Source organism: Ambystoma mexicanum, chromosome 10 (assembly GCF_040938575.1).
Source record: "Ambystoma mexicanum isolate Mex_15411 chromosome 10, UKY_AmexF1_1, whole genome shotgun sequence".
Taxonomy (NCBI): Eukaryota; Metazoa; Chordata; class Amphibia; order Caudata; family Ambystomatidae; genus Ambystoma; species Ambystoma mexicanum.
This window is the reverse complement of record NC_090932.1, coordinates 61,421,312-61,445,901: the sequence shown is the minus strand read 5'-3', so window position 1 is coordinate 61,445,901 and position 24,590 is coordinate 61,421,312. Positions and strand designations below refer to the sequence as shown.

General features: G+C 43.2%; 1 protein-coding gene across 1 annotated transcript in view; it reads right to left on the bottom strand.

Moving 5' to 3' along the window:
- The window catches only part of LOC138492809 (uncharacterized), a 469,421-nt gene that overhangs the window by 379,995 nt on the left and 64,836 nt on the right, over positions 1–24,590 (bottom strand). Inside the window, exons 8-14 of the mRNA XM_069620163.1 lie at positions 21,183–21,239; positions 19,843–19,941; positions 14,895–14,939; positions 10,754–10,864; positions 3,778–3,888; positions 2,783–2,896; positions 690–809 (exon numbers count right to left, since the gene is read on the bottom strand). Of these exons, the coding sequence (XP_069476264.1) occupies positions 690–809; positions 2,783–2,896; positions 3,778–3,888; positions 10,754–10,864; positions 14,895–14,939; positions 19,843–19,941; positions 21,183–21,239 (657 nt within the window). The remainder of the gene's footprint in view (positions 1–689; positions 810–2,782; positions 2,897–3,777; positions 3,889–10,753; positions 10,865–14,894; positions 14,940–19,842; positions 19,942–21,182; positions 21,240–24,590) is intronic.

Below are 24,590 nucleotides of genomic sequence, written 5' to 3'. Positions count from 1 at the left end.
CTCTCGCACCTCTACTTCATTCTCACTCTCTTCCCTTTCCTGGCTTGCCTTGGAATCGCGTCTCCTTTTCCACTGTCTTTCCACTGTCTTCAAATGCATTCATGTTTCGGCTCCTCCATAACTTCTTCCTCAGGCTCCATTTCTATTCTTCCTTTTTCTTTCTGTTCACAGTTCCTTTTAATAGTTCCTAAGCCCCCCTGCACCCAATCCTGCTCCTTTTCACTCCTTGCTCCCAAGCATTGAATTCTCTCTCTCTTTCTTTTTGCTCTTGCCCCACTTATTCATTCATCTTTTCTGATGTGCTTAACACCGGAGACCAGTCTCTAAGCACGGGCCGGGATTCGAACCTGTGTTGCTTGGCGTCATGTTGCTTCCAAGGCAAAAGCGTTGCTCTGAGCTATCCTCCCAGCCCTTATCCTCCTTATGCTTGGTTTCACTCTCGCCTGCACATGTATTTGTGTCTTTCTCTTGCTTAATGTAGTCATGCCATCATCCATTTGTGATCGCATTATAATCTACCATTTTATTTCATGAGCTTTGCTTTGGCGAAAGCGCTATGCAAATAAATACAAATAAAAATGAGTTTGAGATCAAAACAGCAAGAGACCCAAGGACAAGGCAAGACGCAGGTGCCATGTGATGCCTTTCATGAACTCGAAAGCGCAGAATTGAGATTGTGGGCCTCTTACCTTGGGTGCAGTTCTTTCCCTGCCAGTTGGAAGGGCAATGGCACTCATAATCGTTCAGTTTATTAGAGCAGACCCCTCCATGCTGGCAGAGCGACACATGAGCATCACACATAGGAATTACTGAAAGAAGGAAAGCAACAACAGATTGTTAATACTTGTAACCAACAGAGACAAGAGTGAAGATGTCATTGAATTTCCCCAGTGTAGTGTTCAACAAAGGACTGCAAAGGGAAAAGCATAGTGGAAAGACAACCCATCCTATCCTAAGCATAATTGTGTCTAAGCAAATGTGTCTCTTGTAATGTTTTTAAGCTCTGTGCAAATCTAACTGGTATGCAACAGTGCCCTGATGCCAGAGGGCTTAGGCGCTTTATAAATGGAAAAATAAATAAATAAATGATGCCCTGCAAGGTACACCTATGCTATCGGGCAGAGTGGTGGTAACAGACACCCTATCACACGTCCACAATGTCAAGCAGCAGGGTAGTCAGTTCTGCACTTGTTTGGCTGAACCTCCCTTCCGCTCCCCCGCCCCACATTCAGTAAATGAAATCATTGCTCGAGTCTCCTAATGCCCCTTAGTTCTGGAATCGCTTTTGTTTGTTTTTTTTCTCCTTAAAGCCAGCCTCTTCCCCATTTGCAAAGTGCTTCACACACAACTCGATACACATGTACAATAGGGGCGGCCCCACAGTTTGAAGACCGCCGCAACAGACTGCAGGGCTGTCCCATGCATTAGTGGGAGAACATATGGCATTGGTAATAGGCAGGGCACATGGCAATTCAGCAGACAGTGCTGTGTGAGGGCGAGCCTCAGTGACCTGGGCGTATTATATATAGACACGAATCCATTAAGATTTTCCCATGAGCATTTCCAGAGGCTACCGTCCAAAATCCTGATGTCTAAAATGTCTTTGTTGTTTACTTAACGTCTAAAAACCAAACCGAACTTGGTGGTAAATTGGCAGCAAATCCAACAATTTACTGGAAAGTTTGTTTACCACAATTAGGTCCCGTGGACTTACTATGGTATTATGAGTGGCGGTACTGTGGTGTTAGTGCCCACTTTTGGAGTCCATAACACTGCATGGGGATTTTTTGCAGATTTACCGCAAGCGGTAATGCTGCATGGTAAATCAGACCATTTTTTAAAGTAAGGTGACAGATTAACCTCCAGGTTTTAGCTAGAGGTAAATCTCCAACCTTAACTACAAACTTGGCGGTGCAGTAATGTGGTGGTTAGGTGGTGGTGGTGGAATTAATGCCCCTGTCGCACCACTTTTTACTGCACTGCCATACTCCTAAAGAAGCACGTTCGATATTATTATTTTTTTTAAACAAGGCGCACACACTCGTCCCTTCCCTTACTGCAGCACCTTGTGTTTTTCATGGTGATCATGTCTAACTCAGCAAGGGGTGAACGCGCAAGACGCGCATACATCAGCCGGTGGAGCTAAATAGAATGTATCAAACCGAGCTGCGCGACCCACGCGTAGTTCCACAAGAACTGCATTTTATACTCTTCTTCTGATGAGTGTGTTGCATTGTGGGTGGAGTGTGAAACCCACCGAGCTTGGCACGGGGCTGTTGAACATGCCACTATCTGACCAAAGGGTAGGATCTTCACACATGGCAAATTCTCAGCTTGAGTGGCAACTTCATGAATGAAATTCAGGTCAGTTCTTAATTCTGGGATTGGTGAGAAACCAGTGTTCATAATATGAGGCCGCTCTATTCCAATGGCACGAGTCGGGCAACATAGAGAAGAAATGAGCTGGGATTGAGAGAAGGAGCAAGTAAGAGGGACGATTGATTCACCTTTACCAAATCTCGGGCAATACAGTGTTGATCAAGTTTAATACAACGTGTGCTAGAGCAGGAGTCCTGCTGCTCCTTCCCATATTAATATTAAGGCGAAAAAGTCGCATTCTAAAACGACATATTTCCCTGTTCTTACCCACACACCAAATGATGGCAAATATCCGTGCAGGATTTGGTCAAAAACATAAACAGGTTCAGGGGACAAATGAATCTTTAAAACCATAACATCTCATGCTGACACACCCTTAAGACAAAAGACACACACGACTCACCAACATTACAGTAGGTCCCCTTATAGCCAGGCTTGCAAGAGCACGAGAAGGAATTTTCTAGATTGTTGCAGTCGGCGCCATTTTGACAGGGCGAACTGCTGCATTCGTCGATGTCTGTGAAATTGATAAAGAAAAGATTAACTCATTGAGGTACAGTCAGAGCTACTCAGTTGGACGTTTTGCAAATGTAACTTCTTGCCACTGCATTAAGGAAGTACAGATTGTCATCTGCACACCGCAGGGCTGAAGCGCGATGCACAAGTGCGCTGCAAGTAGGCTGACGATGGTTGAATTGACTGGCGGATTGAAGACCGTGATCAGGGGGAGGAGCGGGGAAGACAAAGAGTGACCTTGTGTGGTAATGACCTTTACAGGGCGGCCATCTGCAACATCGCTCTTATGTATTGGGTCAGACTAGGGATTTACAAATCAAGATGGCACAACACAGATCTAACAGAGAGAAGAACTTGAATGAAGCGTGGAGGGGATGGTCATCAGCAGTGTGAGTGAAAGTTCCTCACAGTAATGGGTGGATCTCAGTAGGTTGGCCAGTAAGTCCAGTGGCAGAATTACAGAAGAGCAATGAGGTAAGTATGCTAGAAATATGTTTATTTATTTAAGTGTTATGCAAGGTGCTGCATGCAATGAGGGTCACTTCAGAGCACTAAAAAGGAAGGAGGGAGGAGGAAGAGAACTTTATACGGGAGCCCAGATATTACTCTGCAAACCGGAATATTTAGGTGGTTAATTTCAGATTTCTCCTTTCATGTGTTTTGATAGTGTCCCTTGCCCCAAATTGATATGATCAAAGTTGCGTTAATAAATTGTTAATTTTGGACAAAATACAAAACTGTTGCAAAAATAAAAAAAAAATGTGCCTGGCATGTGAGCATCAGAAAAAACTAGTGCATGCATAGCCTGCCCCTGGAGTTTCCAACATGTGGTGCAGGTATTGCAATATGCCATGCTGCAGTCACAGCATTGCAGTTACTTACCGGTGTTGCATTTACTGCCTGTCCACCCAGGGTTGCACGAACACTGGTAGCTTCCAGGAGTATTAGTGCAAGATCCATGGACACAAGGGTTCGACAGGCATTCGTCAACATCTGTGAAATGGACAGACACAGTGTTTAGGGGATGTCACTTGCCAGAGCGCTCGAAGAAGAGAGAGTGGGTGAGAAAACATGCAAAAAACAGGGACGAAAAGGTGATTAACAGATGACCACACAGACAGATTTATATTAAAAACGGACAAAAACTATTTAAGGAAAAGAATAAAGGAATTGATAGAGACAAGCAGTCGGACAATGCAATTTATTCCCACAATCTCTCTCTAGTGCTTCAATTTACAGTTCCGCAAATCTAGATTCAGACCAAAGGACAAGTTGTCGCTTAATCCGCCACTCTAGTGGCTTTGCATAACTTGCACAGGTTTGCTGGTCCAGATTTAGGGGTCTCGAAGTAATATGCTGCTATTCTAATGGACTCATGTCAGGTAAAGAGGAACACAAGTAAACCCATTCCCCCTTGCTCTAGAACCTTTGATGGCCTGCAATAGAAAGCAATAACTCATTAGCATGGAACGTTTCAAGCCTATATTGCGCCTTGTTCTCTGTGGTCAGGCAGGCGACAGGCTGCCCTGTGAAAAACACACAGGCCCCTACCCTAAATGACAGGGACCAGCCATTAAATCTCATACTGCATGGCGTATCACTCAAAGTTGGGTGATTTGGAACTGATGTCCCAAAACATGAACTGATATAAAGACGGTCGGAACACCCTCCGAATGTTCTGGCACTCTCCTTACCATTCTTGCTAAGCTGAGAAGGAAAGAAGAGACTTGCGCTACTGCACCCTTTTCTGAACAACTGCTTCTGGGTGATGTAGTTGGAGGGAGCCATGTGTAATCGAACTCTGGCATCACAGGGAGCCCCCCAGGGGTCTATATTGACGACCATACTGATAAATCTTCAGAAGGAGCTGCTGTGCCATCTTGTACATGGAACTGGCAACTCTACGGGCCTCATTACAAGATTTGCGGAATGGGTTAACGGGCTCTGCTAATGGAGGCTGACCCGTTAAACCCATTCCGCAAAATTACGAGGTCCCCTTGCGGGACCCGGTAAGGATGCCTGGTAAAACCAAGCGTCATTACCGGGTCCCGCAAGGGGACCAGGGAGCTAACAACGGGCTGGTCGTAATCGGCCCGTTGTTAGCTCCCTGCACCCATTCCCATTGAGCCCTATGGGGGCTCAAATGGGAATGGGGAAGGTCCGGGCCCGGGTTCCCTGTAGGGGGAATTACCGGGCCCTCCAAACCCCGAATGGCCCGATAATTCCCCATTCAGGGAACCCGGACCCGGTTTTGGTGGCAGCCATGCCACCAATAGCGGCATGGCTACCGCCAAAGCCGTAATGAGGCTCTATGCACCAACATTCTGAAAACAGGTCATTATCACTTTAAGCAATAGCAATGAGTGCTATTAAATGCATTGGAGCAAACCACGGCTGTACGACTGGTCATGGTTCAAGCTCAAACCGTGCAAGATTGATTGTGTGTCCGGCTCTTGTCAGAAAGATACTATCTGCAAAGACTCAAGGATGGAGAGCCACGTGAAGACACAGGGGAACAAATATTAGGGACGCTAGGAAAATACTAAGAGTTTTGGTTAAAGCGGGGGTTCTGCTAGGTCCTCTCAGCGGAGGTCATACCATGACATCACCATGCCCACTGCAACATCTGCAGGCGCTAGTTTAGTCTCATGTCTATCAGGGAATGTTTAGAAGATTGCATCTCTATTTGGCTTTCAATCGTCTTGGCTTGTTCCTCAGCATTCCTCAGCATTCCAAGCTCTTTTGCAATGAAAGACATTTTTCGCAGACATCTTGAGCAAACACACACCTGCATTGAGCACCATTGATTGGTCACTCTTTGATGCTGGAAGAATTCCTAACTGCATATCTCGCTTCAGCGACAATAAAGATCTCCAGCAGATTTAGAAACCCAAGAAGCCACAACATCATAAGAACAGAGATGAAAAAACCTAAAAACCAAGCAATTTCCTGCTGGATTTTTCTCAGGTTTTGCAATGTTAATCTAGCTTTCTGTTTTATAATCTAGCCACACAAGCATGCCATCTTTGCTTAAGAAAGGAAGATAAACACTCCATATTTACCTATAGTTTAGAAAATAAACTATACAATAGCACACTTCCTTTTCATGTTTTGATACCAACTTCTTTGAATCATGTGTATGTTCCTAATTCTCTTCTGTTAACCCTTACCCCACTCAAAAAGGTGTTGTTCTTCCTTTCCAAAAATCAGGCATTCTCCCTTGTCTTACAATGTGTTAGGGTTCATGGCAAAAAATGTTGTAGGAAGTTGATGCTTCCCTCTCCTCTTCATCTAATCTGTGTATATGTGCTTCTATGCCCACACAAGCCCGTCTTACACTATGCACAACAAATACACAACCAACAAAAAGTATTTTAGTCTGGTCAGGGTTTATAGAAATGGATGACAGGCTCAAGGTGGAGCCCATCTTCTATTTCTATGTCTGAGGCAGTGGTGTCGGGGAAGACCAAGGAAAGGAGGACTGAGGAGTAAGTAAGTGGTTAAAGATTCTGGGAAGGTGGGAGAGGATTCACAGAGAGGCGAGCGTGGCTCAGAACAGGTTGGGGGAGGGGATGGGAAACGGCATGAAAGACTCAGGGAAAGGTGCTGGAACCAACATACAAATGAGGCTTATACCATTAGTTTCAGCCTGTGTTCTTGACATCCTGATTGGCTGACTCCTTCTCACTGGGTTCTAATTTCCCATTATTGACCCTCAACTGCTGTCACCTTTTCAGTTCACAAAGTGTGTTTCTCTAAAGACGTGAAAGGATGGGTATGCTCCTAGAATACCATGCACGTGTGAACACAAGCATGAGTGTTGTGAATAGGGATCTTCTTTCTGCTTCGACAGCTCTGGCACATGCTCCCATATAACTGGCTGAGCCTGTACAATGCCATGGTCAGTGCCTCACTATCTTAGACGTTGCATGTGTCAAGGCCCTGTACGACTTATGACCAGAGTACCAACAGGAAGGGTTCAAAAGTTCTAATCTGGCCTCATGGCCGGCATAAGGATGAGTGACCACACTGTCCCCGTGCTCTAATGCCCTCCCAAACTCCCTAATCAAAGGCACAGTGAACTTTAAGGTGTGCACACCCAGCCATATTCATTTTACCAGGATATCCCCACCATTTGTGTGAAACATTAAACCTCTCTTCTCAGGTATCCTGCAGAAGCCTCGGCTCTGTCTATACTCCATTGCTTTTCACACCACGACAGAGAAACATGTGTCATAGAAATGGAGTCTTGCCCATCCCAGTGAACAGGCTTGAAAATCAACAAGCCGTTCACATGATAGGACCCTGAAGACACGCGTTATCACGTGACTTTATTTTTCCTGATTATTGTCTCTCTAATATCCTTTACTGACCCATGTGAAGAGGTGATTCATTTCACGGCCAACTCTATACACACAAAACTAAAATAATAACCAAAAACGAATTAAGGTCTCATCCAGAAAAAAAGGATTACGCCTAACAGACCTTACATGACCGGTAAGGCTTTCCCATAATAGGATATTTGACCTTGGTGGGAATGAAATCCTATTGAAAAACCCCACCCCTGCAAAGAAGCTTATCTCCTGCAGCACCTGTTCTAAAGAGAGCAAAACAGGAGAAGAAGAAAGGAATGGCCAAGACAGGTATAACCTCTTTATAGTCTTTACCTGTAGAGCATGACGGTCCTGTGCACCCGGCGGTGCAGGTACAGAAGTATGATCCCACTGTGTTCCTACAGGTGCCGTGGCCGCCACACTGGTTGTTCTTGTGACAAAAACGGTACAATGAAGATGCACAGGGTCTATGGGTTTGCCCAAGAGTTAAGCTGTCACCTAGGTATGCGCTTATGCAGGGTTTCTGAAAACAATGACCGGAGTATTGTACGGGGAAGAGAGAAAGCCTTGTTTGTCTTCATGGCATAGATCAAGATAGTGATCGGCTGATCTGAGGGCTCCCAACGAGGAGCACAGGGTTTACAGATGTGTGTACATATCTTTCCAGATGAATGTGTACATTGCGCTGCTATTATCACGTGCCATGTAAAGTGAACAGGCAACGCTGATGTTTGACCATTCGTTCCCCTCTTGCTTCCTCCATCAGCCTTTAGCACAGCTTGTAGACTTTCTAAAAGCTAAACTTCCACACTCAGGCAGCGATACAGCCCCCTATTAGTTCATGAGAACCCTGGATGCGGTCATTACCCAATCAGGAATCACAGAACGTGGGCTGTATTCTCAGGTATTCAACCTTCCCAAGTGCTGCGTGCCCCTCTCCCCTGCCTCACTTTCCCCTGCAGTCCTCTGCAGTGCACTCACCTTAACTTTAGAACCTGCGACCCTGCCTCACAGGTACAAAAAAGGCTTGTGCCAAATATTTAAAGGAGGAAAAAGTAACTTACCTTTCTTACCTACTACACGACACTTCAGTGAGAAGAAGTCTCTTTTCAGTATTCATTAAGTCAACATAAGCTAAACTGGAAATGGTCGCCCTGTCAGCAAAGCAGCGACACAGTCATTTTACCTGTTTCTTTTAGTTTGTAAGAGCCTTCAGCACCTGTGCTGCAGGTTTACAGATGTGCATGGTGATATCAACTTTAGCGGTGGGCTGACCCCGCCGGGAACGGCACCGCCACCAGCATTAACTGACCCTTGCTTCGCTTGGGCCTTTGATTTGGGTGCTGGACTGGTATCAGCAGACTTGGCCCGATGGAGAGGTTTATATCACCTCAGTAACCTCCAAAACGACACCATAACTGCTTCCTAATACCACAACTAAAATGTTCTTCTACATTTACTTGCTTTCTTCCAGTGGTCACTCGAGTGCAAAAATGGACTCTAATTATCCTCCAATTGTCTCGGTTTTGGGATCTGATTTCACTTCCCCCTTAACTTTCGCCCATTTGGATAATCTTGGTAAACCGGCCTGACTTCTCCAAATACCTTCCCTAAACAATCACTTACCTACTACAAAAGTGGAGATTTGATAGTCGATTATTCCAACAGGCTCCTTTGCAATACAATCAAACTATGAATTGTTTAAGGACTTTGAAAGCCATAGAAGTGGAGCCTAATCAGTAGGGGATATCCTATGGAGCAACGTTTCGATTCTGGTGCTAAGTGCCAAGGACGAGTCTGCTCGTCCTTTTTGCATAGACTTGCATAATAGCCTGGCAGTTAAGTTAAGGGGTTAAGAAGCATTCATGAAAACAGATGTTGCACAGCTGGGTGAGGGGAAGGTACTCAGCGCTTAGGGCCTCGTGTTGATTAGGAGTTGAATGGGAAATCAGATGAAAAGGGGCGCAAGGCAAGTTGTGCCTGTTTTCTGTGATCTTTCTCAGTTTTGGATTCCCCTGATGGAGAGGGGCATGGTGTGGAACATGTGCTCCACATGCTTCCCCACTCCATGTCGGGAAACTGATTCTGCCCCTATGTCAGGTTGATGCAGGCAGAGAGTTTGTTATCCCCACGGATGTTCATCTCCTCTGTAAGCATGAACAAACTGGCGGCATTTGCAGGAATTCATCAAGGGTTATTACAAGATGGCGGTGCAGTTAGACAAGGGGATAGTTCCATTACAGCAATTTCTTTGACATTAACAGAATTATCACCCATTTTACTGCATCAACACATGACATATATGACATTAAATTGGAGGATTAACCTCCTGCAACATGCCATGAAGTGGTAGACTTACCACTTGTGTAATTACTGCTTGCAGCAAACCTGCCAAATCCCTAGTGGAGACCTATGGACTCTGCAAATGGGGAGTAACACCACCATGGCATCACTCATAATCCAGTAGTGAATCTGCCGGACAGAGTGGTGGTGACGGTAACTGGATTTTCCAGTGTTTCTATGGCAATACCCTGGAAATACTGTGAATCGCGGAATGACCCTCATTGTGATGCCAGCCACTATGCATGCGCACGGTGGCTGACAATTCTACACATTTCCCATTCGTGGTGGTAAAAGGCTTGGGAACCAGGAGCCACCAGGATTCCAGAGATATTTTGCTGCTCTGACTGTGAAGTGATCAGACTCCCCCAGAGCAGATCACGGTCGCTGGAGCCACCCATTGCAGGGGATACCACCACTCACCCAAAATGACCTCGTAAGAGGGGTAAAATGATGGTATAACAATATTTTGTATGTAATTATCATATCCATTATACTGTAATATAAATAATGTAGGTGTGCTATTTTAAAACAGCATACCTATACCCCAGAGAAATTTAAATGTCTCTGTCAAATCTACCCCTCACTCACCATTTTAAGTCAATAAAGACAAATACCTCTAACATCCCACATTGGATTTTCAATTCTGACCTTGTACTATCTTGGCTCCACTGTTGTATACAGTCTCTCATCTCTGTCTATCTTTTTCTTTAAGTGACCTCCAGAACTGGTCATAATATACTAGGTGAAACCCCCTCAAAGACTCATGAAGTGGTAATATACATGCATTCTGTCTACTTTCTAACAATAGCCCAATCAACCACAATATGATGACCAGATGTCTCCTCATCAGTGTGGAAACCATATTGCAGTCCCATGCTTTCATTTCTCACCCATTGCATTCTGGGAGCTGTAGTCTTGGTTCAACCCAAGGGACTTCATATGTCAAATAACAAGGTTGCAATGTTTTGTAAAAGGAACGCCCAAGACTGGAACCTGGTGTCGGTGTGGTTTTTGGGGTCTCCTGGTAACCCTGACTCTGTGATCAGCTGACTCTATGCATGAATGTTCAGTGACGTTCCCCTTGGTACACGGATGCATAACACACATCAAGCTTTGAAGAGATACAGAAAGGAAGATGATGGACATTACCGTACCATTGATGCATGTACACATTACCGTACCATTGTTGCATGTAATTCCTTGCCAGCCGGCGTCACACGTGCACATAAAACTGCCCAGTGAACTGTTGCAAAGACCATGGATGCAAGGAGACGGTAGACAAGGACTTGGAGCTGTGGGGAAAATAAGAAGAATGAATGCTTTGCCTGTCACAAGCTGTCTTTATGTCTCTTATGTAATAATGTAGATTTATATTGTAGCCTGCCTTGAGTACATACAAAATCAGTATGACTTCAAAGCCTTTCTTAGACGGTGCCTGGGTTATGAAAGAAGATCGGATTCACTTAAACAGTAGGTTTTGCTTCAGGATTTAATAATTAGATGTCGATGAGTTTGGGAGCCCAGTCTGAGCTATAATGTTTTCTTGGTCTGAAGACGTTTGGTGTGACCGGTGAAGCAACTAAGTCATTCATTTGATAAATCAAATCGTATGTTTGTGTGCCCCACTTAGTTTATAATAACTCCAGCACAATACAGACTGCTGTTACTCATGGACAGTTGGTGTTTACTGCACTGTCACGTTCCACTGACTATCCAATAGGGGCAGGCTAAAACAATCATACACCCCCACCATAGGGAAAATGGCTGATTCCCAGCATGACACATTCCACTAGCTACATAGTAGGGACAGGCTAACATCTATCAAGCGTCATTCTCACCATTGGGAAAGTGGGTGATTTCTACAGTGTCATGTTCCGCCGACTATCCAGTGAGGGCGGTCTAGAATCAGTAATGCATCAACCTCACCAGAAGGATAATGGCTTAATCCCACATTACTACGTCCAATGTTGTCATGTTCCATTGACTACCCAGTAGGGAAATCGGAATAAAGCATATTTCACCCCCGCCATAGCGACAATGGCTTATTCCCACCATGGCACATTCCACTGGCTACATAGTAGGTACAGGCTAGAATTAATCATGTGTCATCCATGCCACAGGGAAAATGGGGGATTTCTACAGTGTCATGTTCCGCTAACTATCCAGTGGGGGCGGGCCAGAATCAATTATGCGTCAACCTCACCATAAGGATAATGGCTGATTCCCACATTGCCACGTTCAACGCTGGCACGATCCACTGACTATCCAGTACGGACAGGCTAGAATAAATCATGTGTCACTCTCACCACAGGGATAATGGGTAATTTCTCTGGTGTTATGTTCCGCTCACTATCCTTTAGGGAAAGGCTAGAATCTATCATACATCTCCCTCCCATCGGGAAATGGGTGATTTCTTCAATGTCACATTCCACTGACTATCCAGTAGGGGCACGCCACAGTCAATCAGTTATCACCCCTGGCATAGGGGAAACTATCTGATTCCCACATTGCCACTTTCCACTAGCTACCCAGTTGGGAAAGGCTGGAATCAGTCAAATGTCAACTTTGCCATAAGGAAAATGGCTGATTTCCACATCGCCATGTTCTCATGAATATCCAGTAGGGACAGGGTAGAGTCTATCAGGCTTCACCCTAACCATAGGGCAATTGGGTGATTTCCACATTGCCATATTCCATTGGCAAACCAGTAGGGATGGATTAGAATCGATCATGTGTCCCTCTAATCAAAGGGAAAATGGCTGATTCCTACATTTCCACAGTGTAACGTTCCACTGGTGATCCAGTAGGGATGGTTAGAATCAATCATGCGTCACTCTCATCACAGGGAAACTGGCTGATTTCCACATTGTCACATTCCACTGACTACCCAATAGGGAGAGGCTAGAATCAATCATGTGTCAGCCTCCCCATATGGAAAATGGGTGATCTCCACTGTTTCACATCCCACTCACTAGAATCAATCATGTATCACCTTCGCCATCGAGAAACTGGGTGACTTGTCTACAGTCTGGTTCTGTGAAATGCCTGTGAATGCTGTGTCGGGGTTAATCGGTGGAAATGTGACATTTCCTAGCAGACTGGTTCTTCTGGCAGGCCATTACAGCCAAGGGTGACTCACACACATGTTGGTCTGGCTGCTGAGCAACTGTATATCACCCCACAGGCTTACCTCTTGTGACTGCCAGGTGGGTCTTGTACTAAACTAGCAGAGTGACAGTTGGGCTTGCTGACAGTGAAGTCAGGAAATGTCCCCACCAGCTAGTAACCCTGAAATGCTGATATAGCTCGGCTAGCGGCAAGTACGTGTCATGGCACTGCGTACCAACCTTTCAATGTGTTGGTAGGACAGGCGGTTAAGCAATATCCAATGCCTGTTCAGAGTTCTAGATTTAAACGCATGAGTGAGTCATGTGATTTGCCCAATGCTCACTACATAGCCAACTGCCCCTCGCCAGCCCGACATAACTCTGGGCATGCAAGGTTTTGGTTCTCAACATATTCCCTGCTCCTTTAATCACATAAGTCAGATGCCAAGATACAAATCAAAGAAAGACACACAGACGACAATGCATAGGAGCGCAAGCAGGTGATATACGCCAGATGCCATTCAAAAGGGCATAGTGTTTATAAAAAAAATGCATCTTTTTTCCGGATTTTGAGGTTTTAACTTCTGCAGAACTCCCAATCAAAAACTCCTTTCATCTACTTATTTTTAGCATGTTTTAAAATGATTCTTTTGTATTTTTTAAGATGATGCCGCTGAAGAACTATCTACAGTCCAAAAGGCATTAACATATTTTCTCATTCCCCACTTTAAATAGACATTTTTAAACCAAATATTGTGGAATTGTATATTATGCCATATTTCTCTATCTAACAACTATTAGTGGAAAGTACTAATTAATGAGCAGCGGATATCCCCCTAGGGACAAAACACATTGGAAGGGTTCCTTAGTCTCAAGCGCTACAGTACTAGCACAAGTACTCATAGCAGTAGAACTATTACTACAAGTCTTGCCAGTAGTATTAGTAATGCTAAAAACAAAACAGCACTGCTAATATTACTATTACTACTTTGTTAGCAGTACTGGTACTAGTAATAGTAGTTGTGCTAGTATCATTGATTATTACTAATTACTAGTATTACTGTTAGTAGCTACAAGCAATGTAGTGAGCATTATCACTACTGTCAGTGCTGCTACTACCTGAGTTGGTAGTACTAGTACTACTCCTGGTAGTAGTGAGAGAGTAGTACAGCTTGTGTAAACTGGTTGCTGGAAAGTGAAAGAACATGCAACCTTTACTAGGGATATCGACTGCTATAATGGATCTCCAGACCTAACTGAATCTGAATCGCCACCTCTGATATCACTCCAGTTTCACTTATTTATGATGGTGCTCAAAACAAAGTACAACCAAAATGAGTAGGAGAATGTAGCAAAATGTGAACATTTACAATCAGGAACAACATGTATTTTTTAAGCTCTGTCTTCTCTTTACATGGCATCTGATATTAGTGTATCTACTTCTCACTCCAGAGCTTGCAACAATATGAAACTGTCAGAAGATGGAACATTAACAGTACAATTCAATATATTTATGTAAAAACGGGCTATGCCCCTAAAAAAAGCATAGCAAGTAATAGAGGTCTGGGGGTTGTTATTGGCTGGAACTGCAGAACATTAACTTAGCAGACGTCTCCCTAGCAGGGCTTCATCAGGACTCCTATATATATTCACAAGATTCCTGTATGTAACTGTAAATATCTAAACATTATTTCATATGTGCATTGCCTTTTTATCCACAGTCATGCCCAATCCATTCTTTGTAATATGTTCTTTATGTTCAAATTCATTTGACGAAATATGCTCTCAGTCAATGGCTTATCCATGGGCGACCTGAGGATCCACTGGAGCCAGGAAGATATCATTTAAGAAGGAGGTTTGTAAGAGAGAGGGAAACTGAATATACATATAAAAGAAAGACAAATGGTCTGGAAGGAAGAAGGCTGCTGCAATTAGACTTGGGAATAGCATTGAGATCTCTGAGAGAGGAGAGAGTAGAGGAAAGGAGAACATTGCAACGACTAAAGACATGAAAACCAATGGGGATGTGTTTCTTAACCTACTGAGCTATTGCACTAATGTAACCCACTGACGTGTCCAACAACTAGAGGATAATGACTTAGACTAAGTGACATGTAGACAGCATCAGGAGCATGTTCCCTTTAGAGTGCCCCCAACTGAATAATGTGTTCAGCCCTTAATTCTGAGTATCTGGCACTCTGACTCAATTCATTACCTGTTGTTGCTGATGCAGGTGTTGTTACTGTTGGTACAGTTGGAGCTAAAATAAATCAAACAAAGAGAACTGTCATTGTTGGCAACTTTGGCAACCTTCATTGCAGCAGAACACAACCCTTCTCCCCTTCAGGGATGTGGGCACACAATAATACACCCTCAGCCAGCCACATGCAATAAGTGATGAAATGTCTTTAATAATATCACTGAATTGATTAATCACTAAATGTTGCTTGATTTTCATTCAATGCAGAGAACCCGATGGCTTCAGCAATACAAAGAAGGCTATTTTCATTTGAGGAGTCACTGAGGGTGAGTGGCCAGTAGGTGGGAACACTTTCTTTTTGAAAGTGAAAGACATGTTTCTGAGAGTAGCCCAGAATTCACTCCACATGTATTGTGAAGCCCATGCCCATGGGAGTCTTCTATTGCTGGTTTACATGATATTAAAGTCAAATAAGGTGGAGGTGCATGGCGACAGAGACTCAGAAATGGCTGACACAGGATAAAGTTAGTATCTAATCCAAATGAGCTTCTGTACTAAAAGCCACTTTAAGAATCTAAACTATCCTGAATCTATTCCAATGCTCCGACAGGCCACTAGCACTGTTCTTCAGTATGACTTGGTGGCGGTAGAATACTTTGCTGTTAGGGCCAAACAACATGCTGCAACTATCATCACATCCAATCATCTCCATGGCTCTGGGTCACTTGGTGAAGGTGTATATAGTAATATGAAATACACAAGCAATGTTGACCTGATTGCATCGAAACTCTCATAGTGGCACATTGTATAGCTCGCAGAATAGCTATACATCTAGTTGAGGATTTCTGTGCACACAGAGCAGGTCAGTGTTGCAGAAGAGGCGGCAAGTCTCCATTACTAATATCAAATGTGCCACCGGAGACAACTTCAAATAAGTGCTGACTTGCAAAGCCAATTCTTTCTCCTTTACAAACCTCCAGCTGCACCTCTTCACCATGTAGCACAATTTTCAGACCATCAATGGCCACTCTACAAAATATGATTCGGAGTGAAAATGAACAGAAGCCGAAGGACCCCCTGGAGTTCTTACCTATCCCTCCGTGTCTAGAGAGATATGTTGGGAAGAAAGTTGTTGATTGTATTTCAGTTGGTGGACATGTACCCATAATAATCTAAGCACAGGGGCTGCTGTGGCACACATGTATGGAACTATGTGTAGCCTGTAACCCTCAGACACCAAGAGGCGTGTGCACATGTGGATGTGAAGGGATAATGCATTCTGTGGTCAGCCTCCTGCAAAATGCTTTGGTGTAGGCAGATTAACTGTTGCGGATCCGGCTGAGAGAAGCATGCTGGGATTCTCTACACTCTAATTTGCCCTGCACACATATATATATTGAGAGACCTCTTTATTGAATCTTTGAGAATTGCCCACCACATATTCAAGGTAATGTTCTGATGTTATGCAAGCTTAAAAAGCAACACTGGCAGGAGTCCTCATTACAACACAATACAATAAAGAGAGATAGTCCAATTCAGGGCTAGTTAACATGTAGTTAACCTCTCCCTGGTTAAGTATAATGCTCTGAGGTTTCACAGAAATGAGGAAAAAACAAGCAGCGTCTGAGGACATTATAACCTTACAGAGAATTTCCTCCGGAGGAAAGGAGGTTTATGATAGGAAGAAATATATATACAGTCACATTTCTTGGCTGACAATTGTGCAACAAAATAACTTTATGGCAAGTTCTAAATTTTACTTCAATTCAATTAAATTCAATTGAATAGCTTTATTTTGGCTAAAAGCCATAAAAGCAAAGGGTAAAAACTTACAGCACACTAAGTAGCATGTACAAAGACAAAATATTAATAGCACTATCCCACTAATAAAAACTAAATATATAATTACATTATATCATTTTACTAAATACATTCAAATTTTAAAATGTTATAACATCTAAATAGCATAGGCAGCTCATCCTAATCTCACAGTGTCAGATAAATGTTTAAATATCTATGGCCTATGCAATTTAAAAAATTGTCATTCATGTATGCCAAGCTTATTAAAGAAATAATAGAATCGCTCGCAATTCTTCCTCATTTTTCATTGTTTTTAAGCGTTAAAGTGCACGATTTAAAGATCTTTTATTATGCCTATTAAAAATATGCTTAAGATAAAACTTTCTAAAGCGCATCTTAGTCATCAATGTTTGGTAGACTTTCGACCTCCAAATACTTTCGAACATTCGGAATAGGATTACGTTGAGATACTCTTTCGCCAAACTTTTATTTTGATGAGAAACCCATATCTCCCCAAGGAACCACCCCTCGATTGCCTCTTTGACCACAGGTTTGTATTGTATTACATACGTACAGGGGTTGTCCCACAGGTCTACGAGGTCCAACTTGTCTAGTGTTATCGTTCTGTTGGCAAACCCCGACAGTTGCGGGGTTCTTTGTAGTATTAGTGCCTCATGGAGTGGTTCCAGATATCATTTTAAGCTCAGGGACATTCCACAATTGTAACTAATAAAAGACTGGTTTCAATTTGAAAACATGTGCAATGCCATAGGTGCCTAATTCCTGTTTTGTCTCAACCGAGGGAGTTTCACATGACAATCCAAGAATATTTTTCAGGATTTTATTTTCTTCCTTCTCTAGTGATATTACCCTACAATGGCCCCAAGGTTTGCTACAACAGGATGCAGCAGCAATTGCCTGGATTTCATATAACTCCATTGAATGTTAGATCGTAGCCCCCATGTATTGTTACAGGAAATGAGCCACCGTGTTGCACCTTTTTGCTAAAGATAAAGCACTTTTATCTATCTTAGTAACGCATTTGCTAGTTGTGTATATGGAGATTCCCAAGTAAACATAACTGTCAAAATCTTCATTTTCAACATTGTTAACGGTTTAAGTCCTCCTACAGCATCTAGGGAGAGGTTTTTCAAATAATGCCATAGTCTTTGCTTTTAAGGTATTAATCCCCTTTCTTTGCATTTTAATACAATCCAAGAGCCGCTGTAACCACACAAGGGCTTTGGATATTAAAATCACATCATCCGTGAAGAGCAAAAATTGCCAGATTTTATCCCCAGGGTTTGACCTTATTCATTTTTATTGCAATATCATTAATGTATAGAGAACACACCAGAGGAGCCAGCACACACTCCTGCCTGGCTCCTCTGTTGATATAAAATGTCTCTGTACATTCTCCATAGGCTCCCCAGCGTACCACTGCAAAGTTATTAGAATAGAGTAAGTGAATTATGTTTATGTTCATTGTGTTTATATAGCGCTTACGCCAAAGTGCTGTACATTATAACAACAAGAATACAATAACAGTAGAAGCAATTACAAGATATGAGTCAAACCAGTAATACAGCAACTAGAACAATTTGCCAGTGGAGATAAATGAGGGAAGAAGGCGTGTGGAGGGGAATGGAGTGGGGAACAGGAAGTGAGATAAGCTGAAGGCAAGAGAGGGGGAGAGGGGACATAAGAGGAGACAAGGTAGGGATAGAGAGGCAAGATGAGGAGGATAAAAGAAGGGAGGGGAAGAGGGAAGGGCGGGGGAGGATCAGAGCATGAGGGAGGGTAGTGGAGAAGAATAGATTTTAAGGAGACACGAAAGGAGGAATAAGTGGGGATTGAACGGATAAAGAGGGGAAGGGAGTTCCATTGGAGGGGAGCAAGGAGCTGAAAGGAGCGAAAACGAGAGGAGGCACATGGGGACGGGGGAACAAGGAGAAGGAAGTGATCTTCAGATCTGTGGGAACGGGAGGGAGTTTAGAATCAGATGAGAGAGGAGAGATAAGGGGGAGCAAATTCATGAAGAGATTTAAAGACAAGACAGAGCAAGTGGAATTTGAGTTGGGAATGAAAGGAAAGCAGGCCAAGCTGTGAGAGCGAGGAGGAGATGGAGTTGTGAGGTGAGCGAAGACAGAGGGTGCGAATGGCAGAGTTGTAGAGGGATTTTAGGGGGGGGCGAGATGAGAAGCAGGGAGTCTGAAGAGGAGCGAATAACAGTAGAAAAGACCAGAGAAGAGAAGGGAGGAGATTAAACGTTTAGTGGCGTGGAAGGTTAGAGAGGAACGTACTTTGCGGATATTGAAAAGGTGGTAGTGACATGCGCGGGAAATGAGAGAGATATGGTGGGTGAAGGAGAGGGAGGAGTCAAAGTAAATGCCTAGATTGCGAGCATGGGCAGAGAGAGGAAGATTAGTGGGAGGAAAGTGAATAGAAGGAGGGGGAGGAGGAGGAGGAATAGTGTTGGTGGGAAAGAAGAAGACTTCAGTCTTGTCTGCATTGAGAGAGAGAAAGTGGGATGACATCCAGTTTTTAATGGCAGTAAGACAGGAAGAGAGCTTAAGAAGGAGGTCAGGAGTGAAGAAAGAGAATGAGAGGAAAAGCTGGGTGTCATCAGCGTAGAAGTGATGAGAAATACCGAAAGAGGAGATGATAGGGGCGAGAAAAGAAAAGAGAGAAAAGAAAAGGGCCAAGGACAGAGCCTTGGGGTATACCATAGTCCAGTGGGAGCGTAGAAGAGGTACGACCGCCCCAGGAGACGGTAAAAGAGCGGTGGGAGAGGTAAGAAGAGAGCCAGTTGAGGACGGAGCCTTTGAAACCTAAAGAGGAAAGAGTGTTGAGCAGTAAGGGGTGATCAACAGTGTCAAAGGCTGCAGAGAGATCAAGGAGGATAAGGACAGAGGATTGCTTAGAGTAGCGAGCAGTGAGGAGGGAGTTAAGGACCTGGGAGAGGGCAGTCTCAGGGGAGTGTTTAGGGCGAAAGCCAGATTGAAAGGGGGGAAGGAGAGAATAGTTGGCTCAATTGCAGTGTAAAGATACAAACTCAAGATATCCATCGAACAGTGGCTAACACTTGAAGCTGGGAAGAGTTGAAAGAGAATGTGTTTGTTAGCCAGTGAAACCACTAAGCATTGAATACTTCTTTCCATACCTGTCGATGGGTGAAGAAAAGCTGTGGAAAATGCTGTGCTGCTGTGGGTGATTAATGGAGTGAATGACGTCAAAATCACTGGGCCCGTCGAGACAAAAACTGAATGCATTAAGAAATAAACAGATACAAATTGAGCAATTGTAATCAGTAGAACGAATATGATGTATGCAAAGTTTTTCCTTAAATCATGAAACTAAAGTGATAAGATCCACCACAGCAGTCTAAAATCGATTCCTCTATTTCTGCAGAATAGAATGAGACTTTTGGAATGTACTTGTGCATAAACCAAGCATAGTGTTTAGTGAGCAGAAGCATGGAGCAGAGCATGAAGGCGGCAATCTTTCTTTACAAGGATTAGCATAGAAGAGAGTGAACTAAGGGATCAGAGATGTTTTTTTTTAATGCTGTCAGGGAGTGGAAAAATACAGTTATTAAAAAGACAGACAAAATGAGGGAGGTCAGTGATTGGAGAGGCAAAAAAGAACACAGAGAAAGCCACTCATGCTAATATGTGGATGGAAATGGTCAAAAAAGTGAGACAGAGAGAAGGATGTGCCATAAACATTTTCACTCAATGGCTCCAACTCTCTAATACATGTTGTGAATGCCCCCAAACATTCAATGAATTCTCTCAAAAATATATCAAAGCAATGTATCACCTAAAATCCATCTTAAAAGTTTATACCTTTACAAAGTAAGGAACAATATTTGAACACTAGATGTTCAGCTTTACATTTTATGACCACCCAGACAAACATTTGGACCAAGTAAAATGTACTTCATCTGAGTCATCCTTTAGATATCTTAATATTCTAGGTACAGGTCCTATATATAGAAGGAGCTTTCTAAATGAATGCCAAATCCATGAGATCTTGTGGTGCCTTAACTCCAAAACGCTTGGGATTCTTAACCTAGATAGAATGAATCCTGGAGATAGGAAAGTTGAATACATAAGAACACATGTATTAAGCTTCTTGCTGTATGTTCAGACATGAGCCCATACAGGACAGGTCTACAGCCAGACACTGAAGTGAATTATATAAACCAGTATTGGAAAATTGTCTTCACTTAAGTCTAATGTAGGTGTACCTATGTTTTTCCGTTCATGCAAATTGACTATATTTGCATTGTTTAACCTATAAGGTGTGTTTTGCAAGAATCACAGGGGCCAATTAATTAAAATGTTACAAGCAGTAACTCTGGGTTCCTCCTGACTACATTCCGGAGTATATCAGAGTTGCCTAAAGTATTGGAGCTCGATTTGGAATCGAATAATTTGTCCCATGTCTCTCCATGCACAAACAAAACATACGGAAACAAAAGAGGCATTCATTAAGTACCTGTTGTGTTTATTTTTGATATGGGTGTAGAAGTAACGATTGTTGGGCCATTTGAACCTAAACAATAAAAAAGAATGTTAATGTACATATTGTATACAATCTCGAGTATTAACTAATGCAACTGGGTTCTTTTTTTAAATAAAAACACTCTTAGTAAGCTCTCAGGGAACCTGAATTTACCACATAGTGGATCCCATATCCTTCAGTGGAAATAATTTGACAAGAATCTGTTTTAAGGTTTTCTATCTACTCTGTAGTGAAGCAGAACCATTACTCACAATCCATATAGTGGGCTGAATTGTGTGTTTTAATGTAAAGTGGATTAGCTCTTTGCTAATGCTGCCACATCTGGCATGTCCTAAGGAGATGAAATGGTTTGTTGAGATGAGCAGTGACTGTAGAATTAGCAGATGTATAGGATGGATGGAAAGAAGAATGGATGGATGGATGGATGGATGGATGGATGGATGGATGGATGGATGGATGGATGGGTGGGTGGGTGGGTGGGTGGGTGGGTTTGGCTGGATGGATGGTTGGGTGGATGGATGGATGGATGGATGGATGGATGGATCGATGGATGGATGGATGGATGGATGGATGGATGGATGGATGGATGGATGGATGGATGGATGGATGGATGGATGGGCAGACAAATGGATTGAAAGGATGGGTGGGTGGTTTTTTTGGATGGATGGATGGATGGATGGATGGATGGATGGATGGATGGATGGATGGATGGATGGATGGATGGATGGATGGATGGATGGATGGGCAGACAGATGGATTGAAAGGATGGGTGGGTGGGTTTTTTGGATGGATGGATGGATGGGTGGATGGATGGATGGATGGATGGATGGATGGATGGATGGATGGATGGATGGATGGATGGATGGATGGATGAACAGCATTATCACTCTCCTTTATATTTCAACTCAAAGGGCATCAGAGAGATGAGAATCAACTTAGGTATGTGTGCCTGGTATCGAACCTCTGTCACTTCTATTTATTGAAACATATAATGAATCAACAGTACTGCTGGATATATTGTCAATCTTTGTTTGCTCTACTTGAATCATCATGTGAACACCTTCTTGCTCTGTCCACTACCCTGAAGCCACAGATCTAGTGCCAATCTCACTCTTGGATGAGGACGTAACAAATAGTTTATTTATTTAATTGCTTATAGAGGGAACATAGCTTGAGAACTGCACAGCTCTTTACAATGGGAAGTTGGCAGCATTTGGCTTGGCATTGGGGCTGGGTGGGAGGAATTTGTATTCATCCTGCAGATATTGTTAAAAGAGGCGCTTTTTTAGTATTTTGTGTGGCCGGTGGACGGTATTGGCATTTCAAGCCTCTGCTGGGATTGAGCTCGAGATGGTCACGGTGTGGCAAGAGTAGGACTGCTTGCAAGTCTTCCCTTCACGGGCTATCTTAGAAACCAATAGTTGGGGAATAACAAGAAATATGAAAGCTAAAACTGCCAGGAATATCTGAAGATGTTCTATGACCAATTGCCCATAATCCGTATTCTCGAAGAAGCAACTGGAAAGGAAGTCAGCTTGAATAACACCACTGGAATAAAATGTTGGGCTCTGAAATTTCCCATCCAAAGTCTTGCTCATAGTGGCATGGGCCTACAGCTGGACTTTCCCTTAATTTAAAATTGAAATGTCCTCCAATTAAAAACAGTGTATTGCTATATCTTTTAGATGCCGGCTAAAGTAAAAAGATCGAGATCAGAGCATGTAAGACCTCATGGTTGAGGGTTATTGATTTGTATATGGAAACATAAACATGACCAGAGCATTGCCAATGTTTCTACAGAGCAGAACCATAGATACTTCCATCACAATCAAAGCCTGACTGTGGATCTCGTCAAAGCTTGGTTTACACTTCACCCACTTACCAAAGAGAGAGCTCACCCATCCTTCTGCCCTTCTTCCAAACCTGAACCCACTAGTCCCTTCAGTGTGGTGTAATAGTGTAATTGTGTGTCTTTGCACAGTGCTCTGCCTTAGTTTGAAGCACTTGCCACCGTAGGTTAATTTTACCTTTATAAGTTATCTATTTCTGTGATCTTTTTGCTTTGATTTGTTGTGACCCTTGTCTATGCCCCACTTTGTTCACTACCTCCTTAACTGGCTCACCACTTGTTTTCATCTTTATACTTCTGTACAGGCACCCTTCTTTGTTATTCTTCTGCCATCTGTAAATGTGTTATTGTAAGTCATTTCTGATCGAAACTGACTTCCCTGTTCATCAAATACACACAAGTACATGACGTGTTGTGTGGGGATCCTGTTTCCATTTCCCAGACATTGGCCTCTAATGCTATATCTACTAACCTATAAATCCATCTGAATTCCTGTCTTTCCTGATAGGGTTCACAGCCTTCCCATGCGCAGTAAATCTGGCAAGATTGGGTGTTTCAATGTACCCTGTCTTCTGCAATCTAATATGTGAAAGGTTGTAAGAAAATAAGAATATCCAACAGATCCAATTTAGACCCTTAAACTCCAATTGATTGTTAGGAACCCATTTGCAGCTAATCTAGGTTCCTTCAAGTCAGTGTCCTTGGCTTCAATCCTCCCCAGTGGCTGCCACCTGGTCCCTAAAGGATTATCTGACGAAATAAGACTATCTATGTCCTCCACTGTGTTTAATACGTCATGGTTATTTGCGGTGTAAATCAAAACATCTGAGGTTCCCAGGACACCGTAGGGTCCCCATTACCATTTGATCTACTCTCAATACTCTACTCTCAACAGGGACCAACATTGAATTTCTGGGGACCCAAATCAAATCGGGAGTGAATGTTTTGATTATTGCTCCCTAAAATGTGGGTTTGCACTAACACTCCAAAGCCACGCTCACACTGTGCAACCACCATTTCAGTGCACACAAATGCTCACACTGCCCATACACGCTAACACTGCACATGCATGCTGCCACTGCACATACATGCTCACAATTCATAGACACAAGATCACACTGCACATGCATGCTCTCACTCCACAAAACATGCTCACACAGCACATACACGCTAACACTGCACATGCATGCTCTCACTCCACAAAACATGCTCACACTGCACATACAACCCCACACTATACAAAAGAAGCTCAGACTGCAAACACGGCCAAACAATTGAAATGCACACACACAGAATGAACACAGACCCAAGGACTGTGCATGCACTCACACAATGCACTTACACCCATAAATAGCACGTACACTCAAACATCCACATACTAAATACAGCCGACAAAAAAGGGACAACCAGTGGCTTTGCCAATGGTTGTTTCACGCAGCAAGATATAATTTTCCCAGCACTTTTGTCACATGCCACATTTATGCTGTCAGATTGAAATCATTTGAGGCTCTTACCCACACTTGCCGTACCGC